At 53.3% G+C, this 17760-nt stretch overlaps 3 protein-coding genes across 7 annotated transcripts in view; 2 read left to right on the top strand and 1 right to left on the bottom strand.

Moving 5' to 3' along the window:
* C2CD3 (C2 domain containing 3 centriole elongation regulator) overlaps positions 1-1237 on the top strand; it is a 125838-nt gene extending 124601 nt beyond the window's left edge. Inside the window, exon 33 of the mRNA XM_059930825.1 lies at positions 448-1237. Within this exon, the coding sequence (XP_059786808.1) occupies positions 448-588 (141 nt within the window). The 3' untranslated portion in view covers positions 589-1237. The remainder of the gene's footprint in view (positions 1-447) is intronic.
* A 447-nt stretch (positions 1238-1684) lies between these two features.
* DNAJB13 (DnaJ heat shock protein family (Hsp40) member B13) overlaps positions 1685-17760 on the bottom strand; it is a 78889-nt gene continuing 62813 nt past the window's right edge. The window contains exons 12-13 of one of the 2 annotated variants that reach the window (XR_009504624.1): positions 14700-16240; positions 1685-2083 (exon numbers count right to left, since the gene is read on the bottom strand). The gene's annotated coding sequence lies outside the window, so the exon portion shown is untranslated. The remainder of the gene's footprint in view (positions 2084-14699; positions 16241-17760) is intronic. The other variant, XR_009504626.1, reaches the window with a different exon arrangement.
* UCP3 (uncoupling protein 3) overlaps positions 4562-17760 on the top strand; it is a 28448-nt gene continuing 15249 nt past the window's right edge. For 2 of the 4 annotated variants that reach the window (XM_059930833.1, XM_059930831.1), the window contains exons 1-6: positions 4562-4689; positions 10125-10344; positions 10871-11072; positions 11334-11534; positions 12661-12762; positions 13259-13439. In XM_059930833.1, the coding sequence (XP_059786816.1) occupies positions 10219-10344; positions 10871-11072; positions 11334-11534; positions 12661-12762; positions 13259-13439 (812 nt within the window). In that variant the 5' untranslated portion in view covers positions 4562-4689; positions 10125-10218. The other 2 variants (XM_059930832.1, XM_059930834.1) reach the window with 2 other exon arrangements.

Raw genomic sequence — 17760 nt, forward strand, 5'->3', positions numbered from 1 at the left:
TCCCCAGGGCCATACGGAGAGTGTATTATTCACCAGCATCTTCTCCCTGGCAGGGTCACACGCGGGACAGTCACACTTCAAGGACAAATGACTTGTCTAGACACACGCAGCAAGAGAAGGGATGTCCTGGAGGAGACTGCCCCTCCTCCTCCAGAGGCACAGAAGGAGTCTGAACAGGGGTTTACATCTTAGGTCTGCTACTCCGAGCTGTGGGACCTTGAGTTTATTTCACCTGAACTGTAGTTTCCTCATCCATGACATGGGAACCATGTACCAACCTGTGGGGTCGAGGTGAGGGTTAAACACACTCAGGTATGTAAAGTGCTTTGTAAATCAGTCAGCTCTATACCAGTATTAGCCAAAGGACCAAAAGACGAGAAGAGTCAAAGTCATCTTTAGGCAGTGCCATGTGCGCAGTGCTAACCTAGCTGACCTCTTCCTCTCCAGGGCAAGAGCGAGACCACCAGGGGAGCCCTGTCCCAAAGACCTTGTCGTCCCAGACCTAACTCGCTGCCTCCCAGCCTGTCTGAGGAAGAAACTCGCAGGATTGCACGGATATTTTCTTCCCGATACTCCCAGAAAGACTAATGCAGCCCAAGAGACTGAGGGAAGGACCACCCACCCACTCACCCTCAGCTTTGTCTGGCTTGCCTCAGGGCTATGAAAGCCCTGAAACCACCACCAGCCTTGTCCCTGGACACCAGTCAGCCCAGACTAGAGGAGCGTCACAGACCAGCCCAGTGTCCACCTGCCAGGACTTCAGCTTCCTCCTCCGATGGTGAGGCAAAGGCTAGAAACGGTGGATTCCAGTGCCCAAGTGGCCCACCCGTCTTTTGACCAAGGGACCCAAGGGGGCATCTTTCGGCTGGGAAACTCCTCCCAGTATCCTTGACCAGAGCCTCCTGCTGACACGAGCCTACCCTCTGCCTGAATATGATAGGCCCTTTTGCCTTAAGGGTTGGGGAGGGTGGGTGGAGATTTTGTGCATCGTGCATAGCCAGGGAAATCCTAGGGCCGACCTCCAGTTCATTTGCTTGGGAATAAGGGTATTTTACAGATAAAATTATTTTTATGCTGTGTTGAAATAATCAGTAGGAGAGGAGGGGGAAATTACCTCCTTCAAACTTTTTATCTGATTGTCTGAAACTCTAACCATGATTTTAACTTATTGTTTTTACCCAGCTCTGAAGGTCATTGTTCCTGCCTGTGTTTGAATAAAATCATATTGGTATTTGTATTCTGTGCACAAGTGTTTCCCGGGTTGGCCACTGGACTGCAGTGTCAGAAATTTGCTTGTGCTCTAACAGCCAGAGAGAAAGCTTTGCGACCATACAATCCCTTGGAGAAGCTCATCTGGAACGGGGGGGTCCACAGTCACCATGAGACTTCTGACTCCTCCAAAGATTAGGTTGATCCAGATTAGGGTGACACCTAGTATTTCCTTTGCTGGTACCTCAAATCTATCAGCACAGTAATGGGGCTCATGGCACAGGCCTGCTCAGAATGCCCCATCTCTCTGGGATGAGTACATAGCTCTGGCTTAGACTGTCAGACTCCAAACATTCAAGCAGCTACCATAGAAAGGGCCTGTGGGGAGCACTAGAAGGGGGCAGAAATGTGCAGAGTGGCTGGGAGGGAAGGTTGGGAGGGAACTACGTGGAGGGCCCTGCTTTCCACCCCCAAGCATAGGTCATATCAGTCCTCAGAACAACTCTATAACCCACATCTTATGATTCCCGTCTTATAGTTAAACTGAAGCTCAACGAAGTTAAGTGACTTGCCTCTGTTCATGTACTTAGGAAGCAGATCACACAAGACACCTCCAGACGCGTCACAAGGCATCTGTGCCCAGGATACAGTCAGGTGCTTTGAATTCGGGGAGTTCATGGAGGAAACCATGTGGGCTGGAGCAGTCAGAGAAGGCTTCCTTGAAGAGCTAAGTCTGGGGGTGAGACCAGGGAGGAACCAGCAGGGCCACGGTCCAGCTGGGGAGAGAGCAGAGACGGGTCCAGCTCTGCCACTTCCTGATAGGTCCCGTCCGGCTTGACTGCGCGCGCCTCTATCTGAGCCTCTGTTGCCTCATCTGTAAAGCAAGATGACAAGCCCAGCTTCACTGGGTTGTTGAGAAGATTAAATGAGATGACGTTTGTGAAAGTGCTTTGCCAGCAATTGGCACTTCGTGGAAGCGTAGGAAATGTCAGCCCCACCCACTCCTCCCCCACTGACCCGGAGCAAGTCAGTAGATAGGCAGGCTCACCACTAACTGTGAGGCAGGACATGCCCCAGAGAGTAAAGGGTGATGCAGGGTGCCCTCCTCATCGGTCAAGTGCACTCAGACCAGCATGTCCCCCTTCATCTGTTTGTCTCGGCCCCCTAACCTTCGGCCTGCCAGCTCACCTCCTCCCCAGTGTCTCCCTCTCAGCTCACCAGCTGCCTGTCTGCCAGGAGCTTTCAAGGCCCAGGCCCAGGTCTCTGCCTCCCTTGAGGCCACAGAGAACCTAGGGGCCCAGGCCTGAGGGGTTAAGCCTCAGGTGAAGAATATTCCTTCCCAATCCTGCTGCAGCTCCTGTAAATAACTTGATGGGGTCGAGTTAGGATAAGGACATGCATGACTCCTACCCAGGCTGAGGGCGGCCTCTGATAACACAGAGGCACCCTGAGGGTCTGAAAACCTCCCCCTACACTTACAGAGTGTGTTATTTACCAGTGTCTTCTCCCCAGAAGTTGGATCTATTTTGTGGTAACAGCTCAGACGAGAAACACCCTGCCAAGCATGCAGCACCGGGTAAGGGCATGAGGTACATGTTTGTTCCACCACCACCAACAGAACTAGCCAGTGTCTCCCTACTTCCCTTTCAGCACTCCCTCCACAGAGCCCTGAAAATGGGTGCTTCTGATCACCCGGAGGTTGGCTGATCTCAGCCCATGGCAGCCAGCTTTGGAACTTCTAGCACAGACTGGATTCTGGGGACACGGAGCCAAAGCAGACAGACCTGGCCCTGCCCTCGAAGAGCTCCCAGGCCCACGTGAGCTAAGCTGCCCTCCTTCTGGGTCTCACCAGGGCCCACTGCCCCCTTGTTTGGGTTCCTACTATTTACCCCTCCCCACCTCCCGGCTGCAATTCACCCACCACCTCCAGACTGCCATTTTCAGGTGGAGCCAAGAACCTACTTCCAGAACGCTCCCCGCACCTCAGCAGCCCTAGCAGCCCGTTCCCTTCATAGGACTAACCCAACCGCCTGTTCTGCTGACACGAGGGCAGGGCCTGCTCCAAGGAGGAGGACCTTTGCACTTGAGTGTCTGGACTTGTGACCGTGGCCATGGCTCTGCGCCCAAGTCTAGAAGTGGCCTCTGCCTGCTCCTCTGCCCCACCCAGTTACCTCCCTTCCCTTCCCACCTCTCTCCCTCTCTCCTCCCCTGCCCCCTGCCCCTCCCTCCTCTTTCCTCAGTCACCTGGATCCCAGGTTCAGATTCGCCCACCCCTTACCCTCCGTGTCTACCAACGGGGCCTCAGCGGCTGCTGCGAGGGACCCTTCCCGCCCCACCACTCACACCCTCCCCAGAGCCCTTTGGCTTCAGGGGTGTCCATGATGAAGCCCCCAAGTGTCATATCATAGAGAACAGTGGTCCAAAGTACATGACAGTTTGCAGGCTGCAAGTCAGGCCCTGCCACATACTGCGACCTGGGTGAGTCACTGTCCCTCCCTAAGGCTGTTTTCCCCTCTGTAACCTAAGCATCAAAATGCATGGATCCTCAGCCATAGAAAGGAATGAAGTGCTGACACATGCTCCAACATGGATGAACTTGAAAACATTGTGCTAAGTCAAAGAGGCCAGTCACAAAAGGTCACATATTGTGTGATTCTATGTATACAAAATGTTCAGAATCAGCAAATCTATAGAGACAAAGTAGATTAGTGATTGCCCGGGGTTGTGGGGAGGGGAGAAAGGAAGTGACACTGTTGATGTGTACTGGGATATTGGGGAGGGTAATGAAAGTGTTCTAAAATTGATTGTGACGATTGATGGTTGCATAACTGTGAATACACTAAAAACCGTTGAATTGTACCAGGCAAATAGGTAAATTATATGGTATGGGAATTATATCTCAATAAAGCTTTTTTTAAAAAAAACCCTTAGACTCTTAATTGTACCTACCTCATAGGGTTGTGAAGAGATAGAAATAATGTATGTAAAGTTTCTAGCACGTGGTAGGCACCAAGAAGTGAGTTATCATCATTGCTATTACTAAGAGGAGGCCCAGGAGAGCCCTGCCCAGCCTATCATGGAAGCCTTGACCTTTGGACTCTCAAAAGTGACAAGTGCAAACCCCCCACCCCATATATACCCTCATCACCCGAGGAAGTTCTTCTTTCATCAGCTGGAAAGGGCTAGTTTAAAGAACCCCAAGTCAAGGGAGCTGAAGCAGATCTGGAACTCCAACCTTCCCCCTCACCTCCCTGCCCCTCACCAGCCGCCTCTGGTCAAGTGACCAGGCTGTCAACTAGCTTCTCCAGGATAAGGTTTCAGGTCAGCCAGAGTGTATAAAGACAGGTGCCAAGCCAGAGGCTGCAGGGACGACAGCAAATGACAGAGGGGTGATCAGGTCCCTGCTGCCACCTCCTGGGATGGAGCCCTAAGGAGCCTTAAAGAGACCCTATGCTTCCCCCACTTTGGCTGGACTCACAGGTAAGACCCCACTCTCCACCCCACCTTCCTCCTCCATGTTCTCCCCTCGCGGCAGCCTACGGAGAACAGCCGGGAGCTGTCAGGGGTCGCTAACCATAGCAGGACAGAGCCGGTAGAGGTGGAGTCAAGTTGAGGGAACGGCAGCCCTGATGAGGGCACTATGGAGGGGCTGGGACTCCACCCCAACTCCTGTGTCACTCACCCAGGACTCACTTCCCCCTTGCCCTGCTGGCTGCCTCTGCTGTGATTTTGCAAATCCCTATAGATAAAGAGGTGGCTTTCTCCTTAGTCTGGCCCAGAGTCCCCAGGATTCCCCCAGAGCATAAAGCCCTTTCCCCATGAGGCCCCCTCTCCTGAGTGGGGGGGCACCCCAGCTCTGCTCAGACGGCTTCCTCAGTGGGGATGCAGTAGAGGCTTTGCCAGGAGGGTGGAGTCAGGCAGCGTATCTCAGAAAAGGGGCTTCTGATCCCTGCTTCAGAGCCACCACGGAGAACTTGTTTCTAATGCAGATTCCCAGGCCCCAGCTCAGACCTGAATCTCCGGGGCTGAGGGCCAAGAATACACTCTGTAAACAAGCAGCTCAGGGATCCTGAGCTCTCCCTGAAGTCTGAGACTCTGGGTGGTGGAACAGGAACAGGTGCTAGACAGACCTGTGCTCTAATCCCAGCTCCATCCCATTAGCCTTATGATTAGCTGAAGCCCTCAAAGCCCCAGGGCCCTTGTTTATGCAGACAATCATAGCAACTACCTTGTATGCCTTATAAAGGGGTTGAATTAGTCAATGCCTGTAAAGCCCTCAGCACGGTGCCTGGTGCAGGAAGCACTCAGCAGATGTTAAAGGGGCACCACGACTCTGGGCGTGCAGGCTGAAATGCCCCATCCCTCACATGCCCCAGCAGAGCACAGGAAGGAGGGTCTGCTCTACGCTTCACCTTTGCCAGTGGGAAAGTTCTTCTGGCTGCTAGGGCTCCCTGGGTACCAATTCAGGAGGCTGGAGTAAAGGGGGAAGGAGGTTAAGGAGCACTGGCCTCAGGGCCCCTGCCTGTGCCCACCATCGTGGCCTCCCCCCTGCCCTGCCCGCACTTGATCAGTGACAGTCTAGAGCCCTCCCCACCTGAGTCCACGCCCGTCCACTCCACCTCCCGTGGCGGGCTCAGGACAGCCTCTGGAATAGGCTCCAGCTTCACCCTTGGCTGCTGCTCTTGACCAAGTTCAGGCTCCAAAACCTCTTGCTGCACCATCCCTTCAACCTCACTTGTCTCTGAGCCTCCAGTTGCTCCCTTCCAGTCCATCCTTGACACCTGCACCAGCCCAATCCAAACAGGTCTCATGGTGTCATTTCTCAACTTGAAGACACCAACCAGTCCCTGTTCTCGCTAGATTAAGTACAGCTGTGGCATTTGAGGCCCTCCACCAAAGAACACTGTGGGCATCTCAGATCTTGTTGCCCATTTCCCCACCTCAGCAAGTGGGGTCCCTTGGTCACCTGATCCTCCCTGGACCCCTCTGGCCCTGGGCCGTCCCTGTACCAGGCTGTACAGAGAACCAAAGTAAGTAGCCCCAGTCCCTGCTTTGGGACCCCCCCCACACACACATCTAGGCAGGAAACCATTGCAGTTAATGAGTTAATTCTAGGGACTTCCCTGGCAGTCCAGTGGTTAAGACTCCACATTTCCACTGCAGGCGGCACAGGTTCGATCCCTGGTTGGGCAACTAAAATCCCGCATGCCGTGCAGCGTGGCCAAAAAAAAAAAAACAGAGCTAATTCTAAAGAAGGTGTGGGACAGAGGCAGTTGAGCACAAAGGAGGTTCAGAAGGGAAGCCGTGCCTGATGGTTCAGCCCCTCTGGCCAGAGGACACAGGCTCCCCCTGGGACACGGACCCAGCCCATGAGGCAAAGCCCACGAAGTGCTCCCTGCAGGGCCTGGCCCGTCGCAAACACTCCATGCCAGGGGCCCATGGCAGGAAATGCACTGAGTCACACAGCCCTGGGGGGGATCCCACCTCTGCTCCTCAGTTCCTAACTCTGAAAGTGGAACTAAGATACCTAACTTGCAGGACTCTTCTATTAGAGCCTGGGTGGCCACCAAGGTTTTGAAAAAGGGACACTTGTACAACCAGCCAGAGACACTAGAGAAAACAACTCCCAAGGGCCTCCCCGCCCCGAGAGTCGGGCCCTCAGATTCCTGAAGCCGAGGTGCCCAGCAGCATAGCTCCTGTCAGAGGAGGGGAAAGGCCAGGGCTTGAGGGAAGGGAGGCTGACAGGATGCAGGCACTGGCAGCTGTTCCCACACACAACCAGGCACCTTCATTCCAGCCCCAGACAGAGGAGCCAGAGCCTCCCTGCCGGGACTGAGCCTGCCTGGCAGCTGCTGGGCTTCTGCAGGCCAAGGGGAAGGAGGACAGTGTCCCCCCCGCACACCTGCAGTGCTGTCCCCTCAGCCAGGCTCAGCTCCACGCCAACCTCCCGAGGGGCCAGATCCTCCTTGGACCTTCTCAGGGAGGCAGCACAGAAAGGCAGGCAGACGGGCTGTGGGAGGAGCATTGCAGAGGGAGCCTGAGGCCTGACTGCGTGCCGTGCACCAGTCTCAGCCTCTCTGGGCACATTTTCTCCCTCTGCCAAGCTGGACACCGATGCCCACCCACCCAGCCCTCCTCGCCAAGCTCTTGTTCTATGTGCTTAGCACTTAATTCCCCAGAGAGGGGTTTTGCATGTAATTTAAAGGGCTTTGAATGCCCTCAACAAAAAAGCAAGACGGTGGATATCCACCCTACCACATCCACTGGGGCCCCTGAGTGGAAGGAACGGTGAAGGGGGCCTTATTGCCACCACAAGAACCTGGCTGGAGTTCTGTGAATTTGAGGAAGTCTCTTTCCATCTTAAGCCTCTCTTTTCTCACCTGTTAAATGGATTTAAATGCTGTCCTGGCCTCTTTCCAGGGCTGTTTCAAGCCCAGTAGAGCAGAGTGAACCAGGCTCTGACACTGGTGGCTGGTAACACTGAGCAAGCCAACACCTCTGAGCCTCCATTTGCTCATCCAAACGCAGGGAGAGGAGGGGGAAGCTACCTCTCAGGAAAGCTGTGAGAATTCAGTGAGATTGCGTGTAAAGCTCCACTGCAAGAGCCTCACGCCCCACAGCCATTCCCTCCTCCTACCCTAATCGGTGCCCTGGACTCTCGCACAAGCGCACGCCCTTCCCTGCACCTGGAACCCCCCTCCCACTTCTCCAGCTGCTGGAATTCTGCCCACTTTTCAAGGCCCTCCTCCCACCCCCCCCCCCCCATGAAACTGTCCTAATTCCACCTCACAAACAAGAGAGAGGGTTTCTCCCTCCTTTGGGTCCCTTCCTGATGGTTCCTTCCTTCCAACATTGATCCAGCCCATCTTGCACTGCAGTTATGTGTGGGTGTGTCTAATGCCCCCACAAGACTCCTTGAGAGCTCCCCACGGGCAGGTCACACAGACTGTTTTTACTCATCTCCAGATTTCCTGGAGCGCCAAGCACATGACTTAGCATGAGCTGGGTCTTAGGGAGGTCCATAGGCCACGACAAGGACTTTGGACTTTGTTCTGAATAACTAGGCGGGGCGAGGGCAGTTGGAGAGCTTTAAAACAGGGGAGTGACATGATCTGAATTATGCTTGGACACTAGGTTAGGTCCCCATCCAGAAAATCTCCTCCTGCATTTGCTGTCCAGGCCTAACATTCCAGAATCGGTGCACAATTCCCTTTACGACTCAGTAACCGTCAAAATGCATACAATCCTTATATGTAAGCTATATCTCAATTTTAAAAGTTTTAAAAATAAAAGTAAAATGTTAAGTGCAATTTCATGCTGGGAGAGATCAAAATAAAAGCACCCCCTTCCCCGGGGCAGGATTCAAAAGTTGTCCCTCCACACTATGACCCAGGCTTCCAGACTGGGATGCAGTGGCTGGTGAGCTCCCATCTCAACCCATCCTCCGTCTCACCTCCTTCGTTCCCTTTGGATAATTCTACACCTATCTGTGTTCCTGAATGTGAGCTCCGTGGGGGCAAGGGCCAAACATGATTCATTCCATATCTTTCCTTCCCTAGTACCTGCCATAGTGGTCAAGAAATAGCTGATCATTAAGATAGTCACTTACACCTTAGCATGAATTAGAAACATCAGCTCCTTCTTAAGAACAGACTTTTCTAGGGAAAGGCGACAGCAAGCATAAGAGTCCAGGGAGCCATGTGGGTTGAAGAGACAGGACAAGGAGAACCAGAGTTGTAGACCACAGTCCTGAAAGAAGCCTCAAGTGGTCACCCCTATCTTTTGGAATCCATTTCACCACAGGTGAATAGGTAATATATCATTCCCATTTACCCAAGAGAGGTTAAATAATGTATCTAATGTCCCTCACCCATTAGTAAGCCATGAAGACAGGGCAGGAACTCAGGTTTCCTCACCACAGGACCAGAGTTTTTCCATTACTGTAGAGAAGGGGACACACACTCTGCCCACTTAACAGTTAACTCTGTGGGACTGGCCCTGGCTCCAGGGGTGACAATGCTGAAGGGTCCAGGATCCCAGCACACTGGGGGGCGCCGAGTGTGTGAGCTGGGGTGCCCATGGGTATGAACTGCTAAGAGATGGCATCAGCACCAAAGGCCTGTGCCAGCTTCCCAAGGTAACCAAGGCTAAACCAGGACCCTCATGTACACATGCCCCTGGTCCACTAGCAGTAAGATGGGTGCAGGCACAAGTGCACACCTGGGGGCAGGGAGGGGGCACAGTCCCCCTCAGAGCCCTGGGGAGGCCGAGCAGCAGAGGGGCCCAGGGTCAGTCACCGCCCCCCCTACCCTGTCCCTCCACAGCAGAACACCAGCCCGGGAGTCCTACAGTGTCGGGAGGAAACATCTCTAGTCACAGGCTAAATGTCTTTAGTGACAGAGAAGCAATCACAGGCTGAGAAGGACTGTGTTTGTTTTAAGTAAAGAAGAGTACATTCAGGCAGGCTTGGAGGAAACAACAACTACAACCCTGCATCCAAGATGGCTAGCAGTTTAACTGAGCCATGAGGCACATTTATTTTGTTGATTTGGGACGGCAGGGCCTAAAGTGATGAGACTTGGCAGGCTCTCTCTCCATACACCTCAGGGAGCAGGCCTTTCCCCAGGAAGCAGCCTGAGGCTGGGGAAGGAGAACGGGGTTGGGGGGTTGCCTGTCCCTGCCTGAGCCTTTATACAGTGAAGACCCACCTCCAACCGGGAAGGGAGAGGGGGCAGGGTGAGGATGGCAAGAGATAAGGGAGGAAAGTGACCTGTTCGTATAAGTCAAATCCACACAGCTAAGCACAGCCATGCACAGGCTTTTCCCTTATAAACACCCTCCTGATGCTGAGGGGGGCCTGGGGACGGGCCCAGAGGGCATGGGCTCTATCCCCTCCTCTGGCCTGTCTCCTGCAGCCTCCTCCATGCACTGAAGCCCAGGGCTGTGCAGCAGCCTCTCTCCTTGGACCTCCGCTGGGCCCTGGAGGGACCGGGCAGAGCCCCTGGGACCATGGTTGGACTGAAGCCTTCAGAGGTGCCTCCCACAACGGCTGTGAAGTTCCTGGGGGCGGGCACAGCGGCCTGCTTTGCTGACCTCCTCACCTTCCCACTGGACACGGCCAAGGTCCGCCTGCAGGTAGGCGCCCTTTGGCCGAGGGTCATTATTCCCATCAGCGGAGGGGCTGAGTTCTCCACCGGGGCACCTGCAGTGTCTGCCCGCTCGCTCTTTCTCACAGCGGACCCTGAGCAGGCCACTCACCCCACTGCCCACGACCCTGCCTCGCCACCTCCCCATCGCCATCACCCAAGACCAAAAGATCTTAATTCCTTGGCAGGACGTGCCAGGGCCCTTCATGGCCTTGCCCTGCTTTGTAAGCCAAAAAGTGAGAAGTAGAAGTAAGGAATTACTGGGTGAGCTTGGGCAAGCCACTGACAACTTGTACCAAGAAAAACAAACCACCCTCTGTTTTCCCTGAGGATCCAACACCACACTGTGTACAACAGTTTGTGGGCTGGAAACTGCTATGCAAAACTGTCACTTTTACTGGGATGTGACGCTGTGATCATGCTTGTTCCGAGGTCCAGCCCCAAGCAGGCCCCCCTGCACACAGCCCCGTCCACCCCCCACCCAGCTCCTCACACCGCTGTGGGGTGTCCCTCAGATCCAGGGGGAGAACCAGGCGGCCCGAAGCGCGCAGTACCGCGGGGTGCTGGGCACCATCCTGACCATGGTGCGCACCGAGGGCCCCCGCAGCCCCTACAAAGGCCTGGTCGCCGGCCTGCAGCGCCAGATGAGCTTCGCCTCCGTCCGCATCGGCCTCTACGACTCCGTCAAGCAGTTCTACACCCCCAAGGGATCGGACCGTGAGTGCCGAGGGGGTAGGCGGAAGCAGAATCTAGGCTGTGGGTCAGAAGACCAGGGCAGTGCAGACTCAGAGGCAGAGCTGGGGCATGAGAAGTTGGTAACATGCCCATGAGGAGACTCTGAGCCTCCGTTAAGGAGGCTCTGGAACCTTGGCCCAAGAGAGGAAGGCATCGAGCAGGGGAAGCCCCCAGAGATCAGCATCAGGCCCAGAGAGGTGCTGGGTGGCGGAACACTGGCCCACTCACTCTCCTCCCCTCCAGACTCCAGCATCACTACCCGGATTTTGGCGGGCTGCACCACCGGGGCCATGGCAGTGACCTGTGCCCAGCCCACGGATGTGGTGAAGATCCGATTTCAGGCCAGCGTGCAAGCTGGGCCCGGGAGCAATAGGAAGTACAGCGGGACAATGGATGCCTACAGGACCATCGCCAGGGAGGAAGGGGTTCGGGGCCTGTGGAAAGGTAGGTCTGGACTCCAGGTTCAGGGGGTCTTGGGCAGTGATTTCCCTACCCTAGGGCTGGAGCAGGGAACTGGGCAAGGGGGGGAGCTCCCAGCACGTGTATTCCAGCGACTCTAAAGGAACATCCCAACCATTGCAACATCCCAGCTGACCCACCACCCTGCCCCAAATTCAGTTCAGTTTGCCAACTCTTCACCATGCGCAGGACTGTGAGGAAGAGAGAAATGAATAGAAGACATCCTCGTGGTTCTCACAGTCACACAGAGGAGAGGGGACATGTCAAGGAGCAGCCATTCCACAGGGCAGGATATGCTGGGTTCACGTGGAGGGGCAGGGCCGGAGGCAGGAGAGGCCATGTGGGCTGGGGGTTGGGGCAGGGGGAGGTGACGCACAATCTGGGCCTCAAAGGCTCAGCCGGCTCCCGGTGTGCAGAGAGGGAGGGAAGGGCCTCCCCAGCAAAGGCCTATGAGGGTGACTGCAGGGCATGGAGAAGAAACACAAGCCATGAGGAGGGGGCTTCCTTGGGAACAAGGCTTTAGGGTTCCCTACGTGTCTGAGTGGTGGCCACCTTGACAAATGCTGTTGTCTCTCCCACGTGCGGCCGGGGCTCACGTGAATCTTGCAGAGCAAACAGTGACCCAGTGAAGGTTAAAGGCAGGACACCTGGGTCACAGCCTCACTTGCTGTGTGCCTTCCTGGAGCCTGGCCCTCATCTGTGAAACCAGGAGGTGGTCTTGACGCTCTCCAAGGGCCCTGCCAGGGCTACATCCTGTCACTGTTCCAAGAGCCCAGCCTCCCTCTCCCAAAGAAAGGCTTCCTTTTCTGGCTCTAGCCAGGTCTCAGGAAGGCATATTTTAATTTTGATAGATATTGCAGATTATCCTCTGAAATGTGGCCCAAACAAACACAAGAGGGCCTCTCTGTTTTTTGTCTCTAAGATGGACAAGGATAACCTGAGAGTTTTTAAACATCAGAAAGGAAAGTATGGAATCTGCCCACCTGAGGTGGGCTCCTCTGAGACCTCTGGAATGGGGCACCATGTCCCCCCACCTGGGGCCTGTGGCCTTGCAGCCAGGGGGTCCACTTCTCCTCTTCCCCACTCATCAGCCCCACCCCCTCCCTGACAGGAACTCTGCCCAACATCACGAGGAATGCCATCATCAACTGTGCTGAGATGGTGACCTACGACGTCATCAAGGAGAAGCTGCTAGACTACCACCTGCTCACCGGTGAGGCCCTGGGCTCCAGGCAGACGGCCCTCCCATAGCAGAGAGGGAACCCGGGACTCCAGAGAGTGGGCACCACCCACAGGCAACTGGGCTTTAGAAAGAGTAGAGGGAGGTGCAGTGCCCAGCAAAAAGTGCCCAGTACATCATTATGAGGAGTAGGAAAGAACCCCGGACAGGAGGCCAGAGACCTGGCTTCCAGCCCCGTGCCACCTCTCCCCGTGCACCTTTAAGCAAGGGTCACCTTCTCTGACTACAGTTTCCTCCAACTAGGTGGTTGGACTGGATTACCTTCCAACTCTGGGACAGCCCAGTTCTGTTTTACATGTCCTTACCAAGAGGTCCGCCCTGGGCACTGTGAGAGATTTGGAAAACACTATCCTTACACTCAGGGAGTTCACAATTTCATGAGGGACAAACAATGGACACATATGAAACAGAAAGCAAGGGCACTCCTCATCTCACAGCCCAATATTTGCTCTTCCCTAACCTGCGACAGACAACTTCCCCTGCCACTTCATCTCTGCCTTTGGAGCTGGCTTCTGTGCCACAGTGGTGGCCTCCCCAGTGGATGTGGTGAAGACCCGGTATATGAACTCACCCCCAGGCCACTACCGCAGCCCCTTCGACTGTATGCTGAAGATGGTGACCCAGGAGGGCCCCACAGCCTTCTATAAGGGGTGAGCCTCCCCTCCTGCTGCCAGTACTCCCTTTTAGAGAAGCAGGCCTCCCTCCCCACCTCCCTTCCTTCCCCCCATGTGGATTGTGTCTACCATGGGTCCACCTGGAAACACACTGGTGAACAGCACAGGTGTAAATGCCGCAAAGGACAAGTATAAAGACCTACGGAAATGATTTTTAGAAAGAGTGGACCAGATCTGATTTGGAGAGTCAGGGAGGCTTATCCGAAAGAAAGGTGTCTAGGCATAGGTCAAAGTGCCATCCCCAAACGTCCTGGGCAGGGGAGGAGGAGGGAAAGGTGGTTGGTAATCCTGAGACTTTTCCCTGACCCACTGCCATCACTGTGGATCACCACAGTCAGCAGCCCAAGTGCCCAATGTGCTTCATGTTTTCCTGCTTCTCTGCCTTGGCATTTACTGTTCCCTCTGCATGCAATGCCTTTCCTGCGCCATCCACATGCTCTACATCTTAGCTGTCCTTCAAGACTAGTTCAAATGCCACCTCCTCCCTAACACTCTCAGGTGTAAATTTTCCCCCTCTGTGAAATTCAGCAATACTTCCTCCACACCATTTTTATGGGATCTACCACTTCCTACTTTGTATCAATATTATAGCATTTGAAAGTTTAAATTATCCCCCATGCTAGAGTGCAGGCTCCTTGCAGCCAAGGACTGTGGCTTATACAGTTGACCCTTGAACAATGAGAGGGTTAGGGGCATGGACCCCATACAGTTGAAAATACGTGGACAATTTATAGTCAGCCCTCCATACATGAGGTTCCTCCGTTGCCATGGTTCCTCCATATCCCTGGTTCCACATCCACAGATTCAACCAACCACGGATCCAACCAACTGCAGATCATACAGTACTGTAGTATTTAATATTGAAAAAAGATCTGTGTGTAAGTGGACCCTCACGGTTCAAACCTGTGTTGTTCAAGGGTCAACTGTATACATCTTCCACATCCCAGAGTCCCCAGCACCAAGGCAGCACTCTATAGTGTAGTTATCAACAATCATCATGACTGCTAAGTCCCTAAGTATGAGGCCTTTTGCTAAGCACTTCACAAATATTATCTCACCCCCATGAACTGGGCCGTGTTCTCCACATTTACTGGGGAAGAGACTGAGACTCAGAAAGGTCATGGAACTTGTCCCAGCTCACAAAGTTTGAACGGCAGAGCCACGGCTCAAACCCTGACCATCAGATACCACCCACATTGTCCGTCCCACGCTAAGCTCTTTGCTTGGCCCTCTTACCTCCACCACTGAAGATAGTCTTCTGGCGCCCAGCGTTAGATTGGGCCCAACAAGCAACCATGTTCTCGACCCTGGGATGACGTCACAAAACTGAGTTCCAGCTGACAGTTCTTTGCCTGTAAGTGCCTCCATCATTTCACTCTTCAGCTGTGGCCACTTGTCTCGGTTTGTACTTTCACTTGGCAAACATTCACTGAGCATCTTGCGGGTGCTGGGCCCTGTGCTGTGCTTCCTTTGAAGAGCAGCCAACCAGTAAGGGACATTTATTGAGGATTTACTAATACCGAGCCTGGTGCTATGTGCTGTACCTTAACTCATTTAATCCTCTCGACAACTCTTTGCGGTAGGTGGTGTTGTCCTCATGTTACAAGTAAGTAAGCCGAGGCTGAGAAAGATTAAGTTCAAGAAGCTGGTCCAGCTAGGATGTGAATCCAGGTCTAACGCCAGAGTGCACATTCGTTGTCCCCGTGCTACACGCCCTGTGAGGGGCCCAGGCTGAGGGTTCAGGAGAGGCCTTGGTGGGAGGTTCTGGTGCCCAAGCTGAGTCCCACGGAGCCAAGAGCAAACAGCCCGGCAAGGAGAGAAGGAGATATTCCAAGCAGAAGGAGCAACATGGGCAAAGCTGTGGGAGGAAGCGTCTGGCAGGAGCTGAGGACCAGGAGGGGATTAGCAGAGAGAGAGGCTGAAGAAGAGCGGGGGCCGGGCCGCTCCCCGAGTCTGCGAAGCACAGCCGAGGGGAGGCTCTCGCCAGGCCGTGCTACCTGCCGCAGCACTGGCAGGCTCTCCGCAGAGTAGCTAAATTTGGTGTCACGTTGTTTTCGCCCTGGGGGGCCTCCAGCTGGAGTCCGGGGTCTCTGCAGGGGTGGCCACTCAGCTTGTAAATGAGCCCAGAAACACCCAGCAGCAGAGTGGAGTCAGGTGGTTTTAACTGAGCTACTTAACCTCGGTTTCTGAAGAGAAAAACCTGGCAACAATCATAGCTACCTGATAGAACTGTGATAATTAACTGCCTGACACAGTAACACGGCTCAAAATGTTAGTCTTCTTTCCTTTCCCAACTCCAGCTTCTGCCTAAATTCCTTCAGCAGAGAAGAAAATGACTGAACAATCTCAGAAAATGCTCGTGACGAACAGAAGGCTGGTCCTGTGGCACCAGCGCCGAGGGGGGAGCACATAGATCCATGCGGGACTCAAGTCCACCCACCTGACCATGTGGTTGTTTCTCTCATCAGATTTACACCCTCCTTTTTGCGTCTGGGAGCCTGGAATGTGGTGATGTTCGTCACCTACGAGCAACTGAAACGGGCCTTGATGAAAGTCCAGATGCTACGGGAATCTCCGTTTTGACTAAGACAAGGCCACTTGGTACTTAACTAGGACAAAACCAGTTAAGGATGGAATAAAGCAGCAGGTCCACACACACAAGGACGTAGACCCACACATGTTTACAAAACTGTTTACTTGCTGCTGACTCAAGAAATAGAAGAGGAGGAAGGACTGTGGTCTTCCGTGCTTTGTCTTAAGAATACCTTTGTTTTGCACTGACAAAATGGAAAATAAATTACATTAATTTGTGAAACCCATCAGGTTGGATGCCTAACATTTAGGCAAGGAAAAACAGATCCATTTGGATAAAACGGAAGTTTGCAAACTTACGTCCCCTGAAAAATCTGATTAGACGATGAATTATAAACAGGAAAGGGACAGGAGTGGCATGCGATTCACTTGGAAATCAGCTAAGGAGTCTAGAGGGGCACCGCCAAAGCAACACAAAGCTTTTGACTGCAGCCTTCGGTTAGCCGTGGATCATCAGCTATATTTGTAGCGTGCCTGCTGTGTAAAACCCACTGGGATTCCAGGAAACGTGAGAAGAAAAGGAGAAAACCTAGAACCTGTGTCAAAGGAGCACTGCTGAGCCAGTGTGAGGCTTAGACCCATAAATGTTTGCTGATGACACTGGAGAATCAAGAGGGCAGCCTCAGTCTTCTTTCCTGTAAAATGAGAGTAATAATCCCTTTCCTCCTACCTCACTTGGGGTGTTTATGAGGATCAAGTGAGAAGCTGGGCAAGAAAGTACATTATAAAAGCAAAAGCTCTGTACAAATGTAAATATAAGGACCATGCCTTGGGAAAGATTTTGTCAGTCAGTGAGGAAGTGCCAGGGAAGAAGTTTTTGAAAGTCACAGTGGTCTAGAGGTGAGACCAAAGGAACCAGGGGTTCGGGGGCCAGGGGTGACAGAGAATGATGTGCAGCTGCGGGAGCCCCCCACTCCCTGCTGGACTGTGAGGCACCTTGAAGGGTGTGGAGTTTTGGGACAAAGAGATAAATACTGGGCTGAGAGCCTAAAGTACCAGGACTCAGAATTTTTGGAAAATTACTATGACTCAATAAAGGAATTCACACCTTGAGTGTGGGAATGAGAATAGCCACTTTTCTGCCTTCTCTTTCTTGGATGGAATCACCCTTTCTCACTTCAGGCTTCCTGTGTCAGCGCTGGGCCACACCTGGCCCACACACATACACTGCCTTCTGCCCTTCTGCAGGCTGGTTGCTCTGTCGTTTAGGGGTTCGGCTCCTCCATCTGTAAAAGGCAGGCTTGAACCAGATAACCTCCTTCTGAACTTAACTGGCCGTATCTCACATTGATAACTGGGACCCAGAATGCCAGACTTTCTGCTTCTTAGCAGCCTGTGTGGCTCTGATGACAGAACTGGGTTCAAACCACACACACACACACACACACACACACACACACACACAACTATTAGCAACCTAACCATGGGGAATCCTTGCACCTCAGAGTCCTACAGAGAAGTGGGAATGACAATCCTCACTTTGCAGGAGGTGCTCAGTGATGTCATCCTTCCTTCCCTACTCTGACTCCTCTGCACCCTGGGGAAAAACGAACATCCACTTTCCGAAATCAGCACTTTCCTAAATCTAAATCATAATTTTAGAGCATCTACATATACGAAGTGGAAAGTCCAAGCAAAAGCAAAAAAATAAAAATTATTTTGATTTAATGTCTGGTTCGGCTTTCAAATAAAAGCTATATTTAAA

The sequence above is a fragment of the Balaenoptera ricei genome, chromosome 8, assembly GCF_028023285.1.
Source record: "Balaenoptera ricei isolate mBalRic1 chromosome 8, mBalRic1.hap2, whole genome shotgun sequence".
NCBI classification, from domain to species: Eukaryota; Metazoa; Chordata; class Mammalia; order Artiodactyla; family Balaenopteridae; genus Balaenoptera; species Balaenoptera ricei.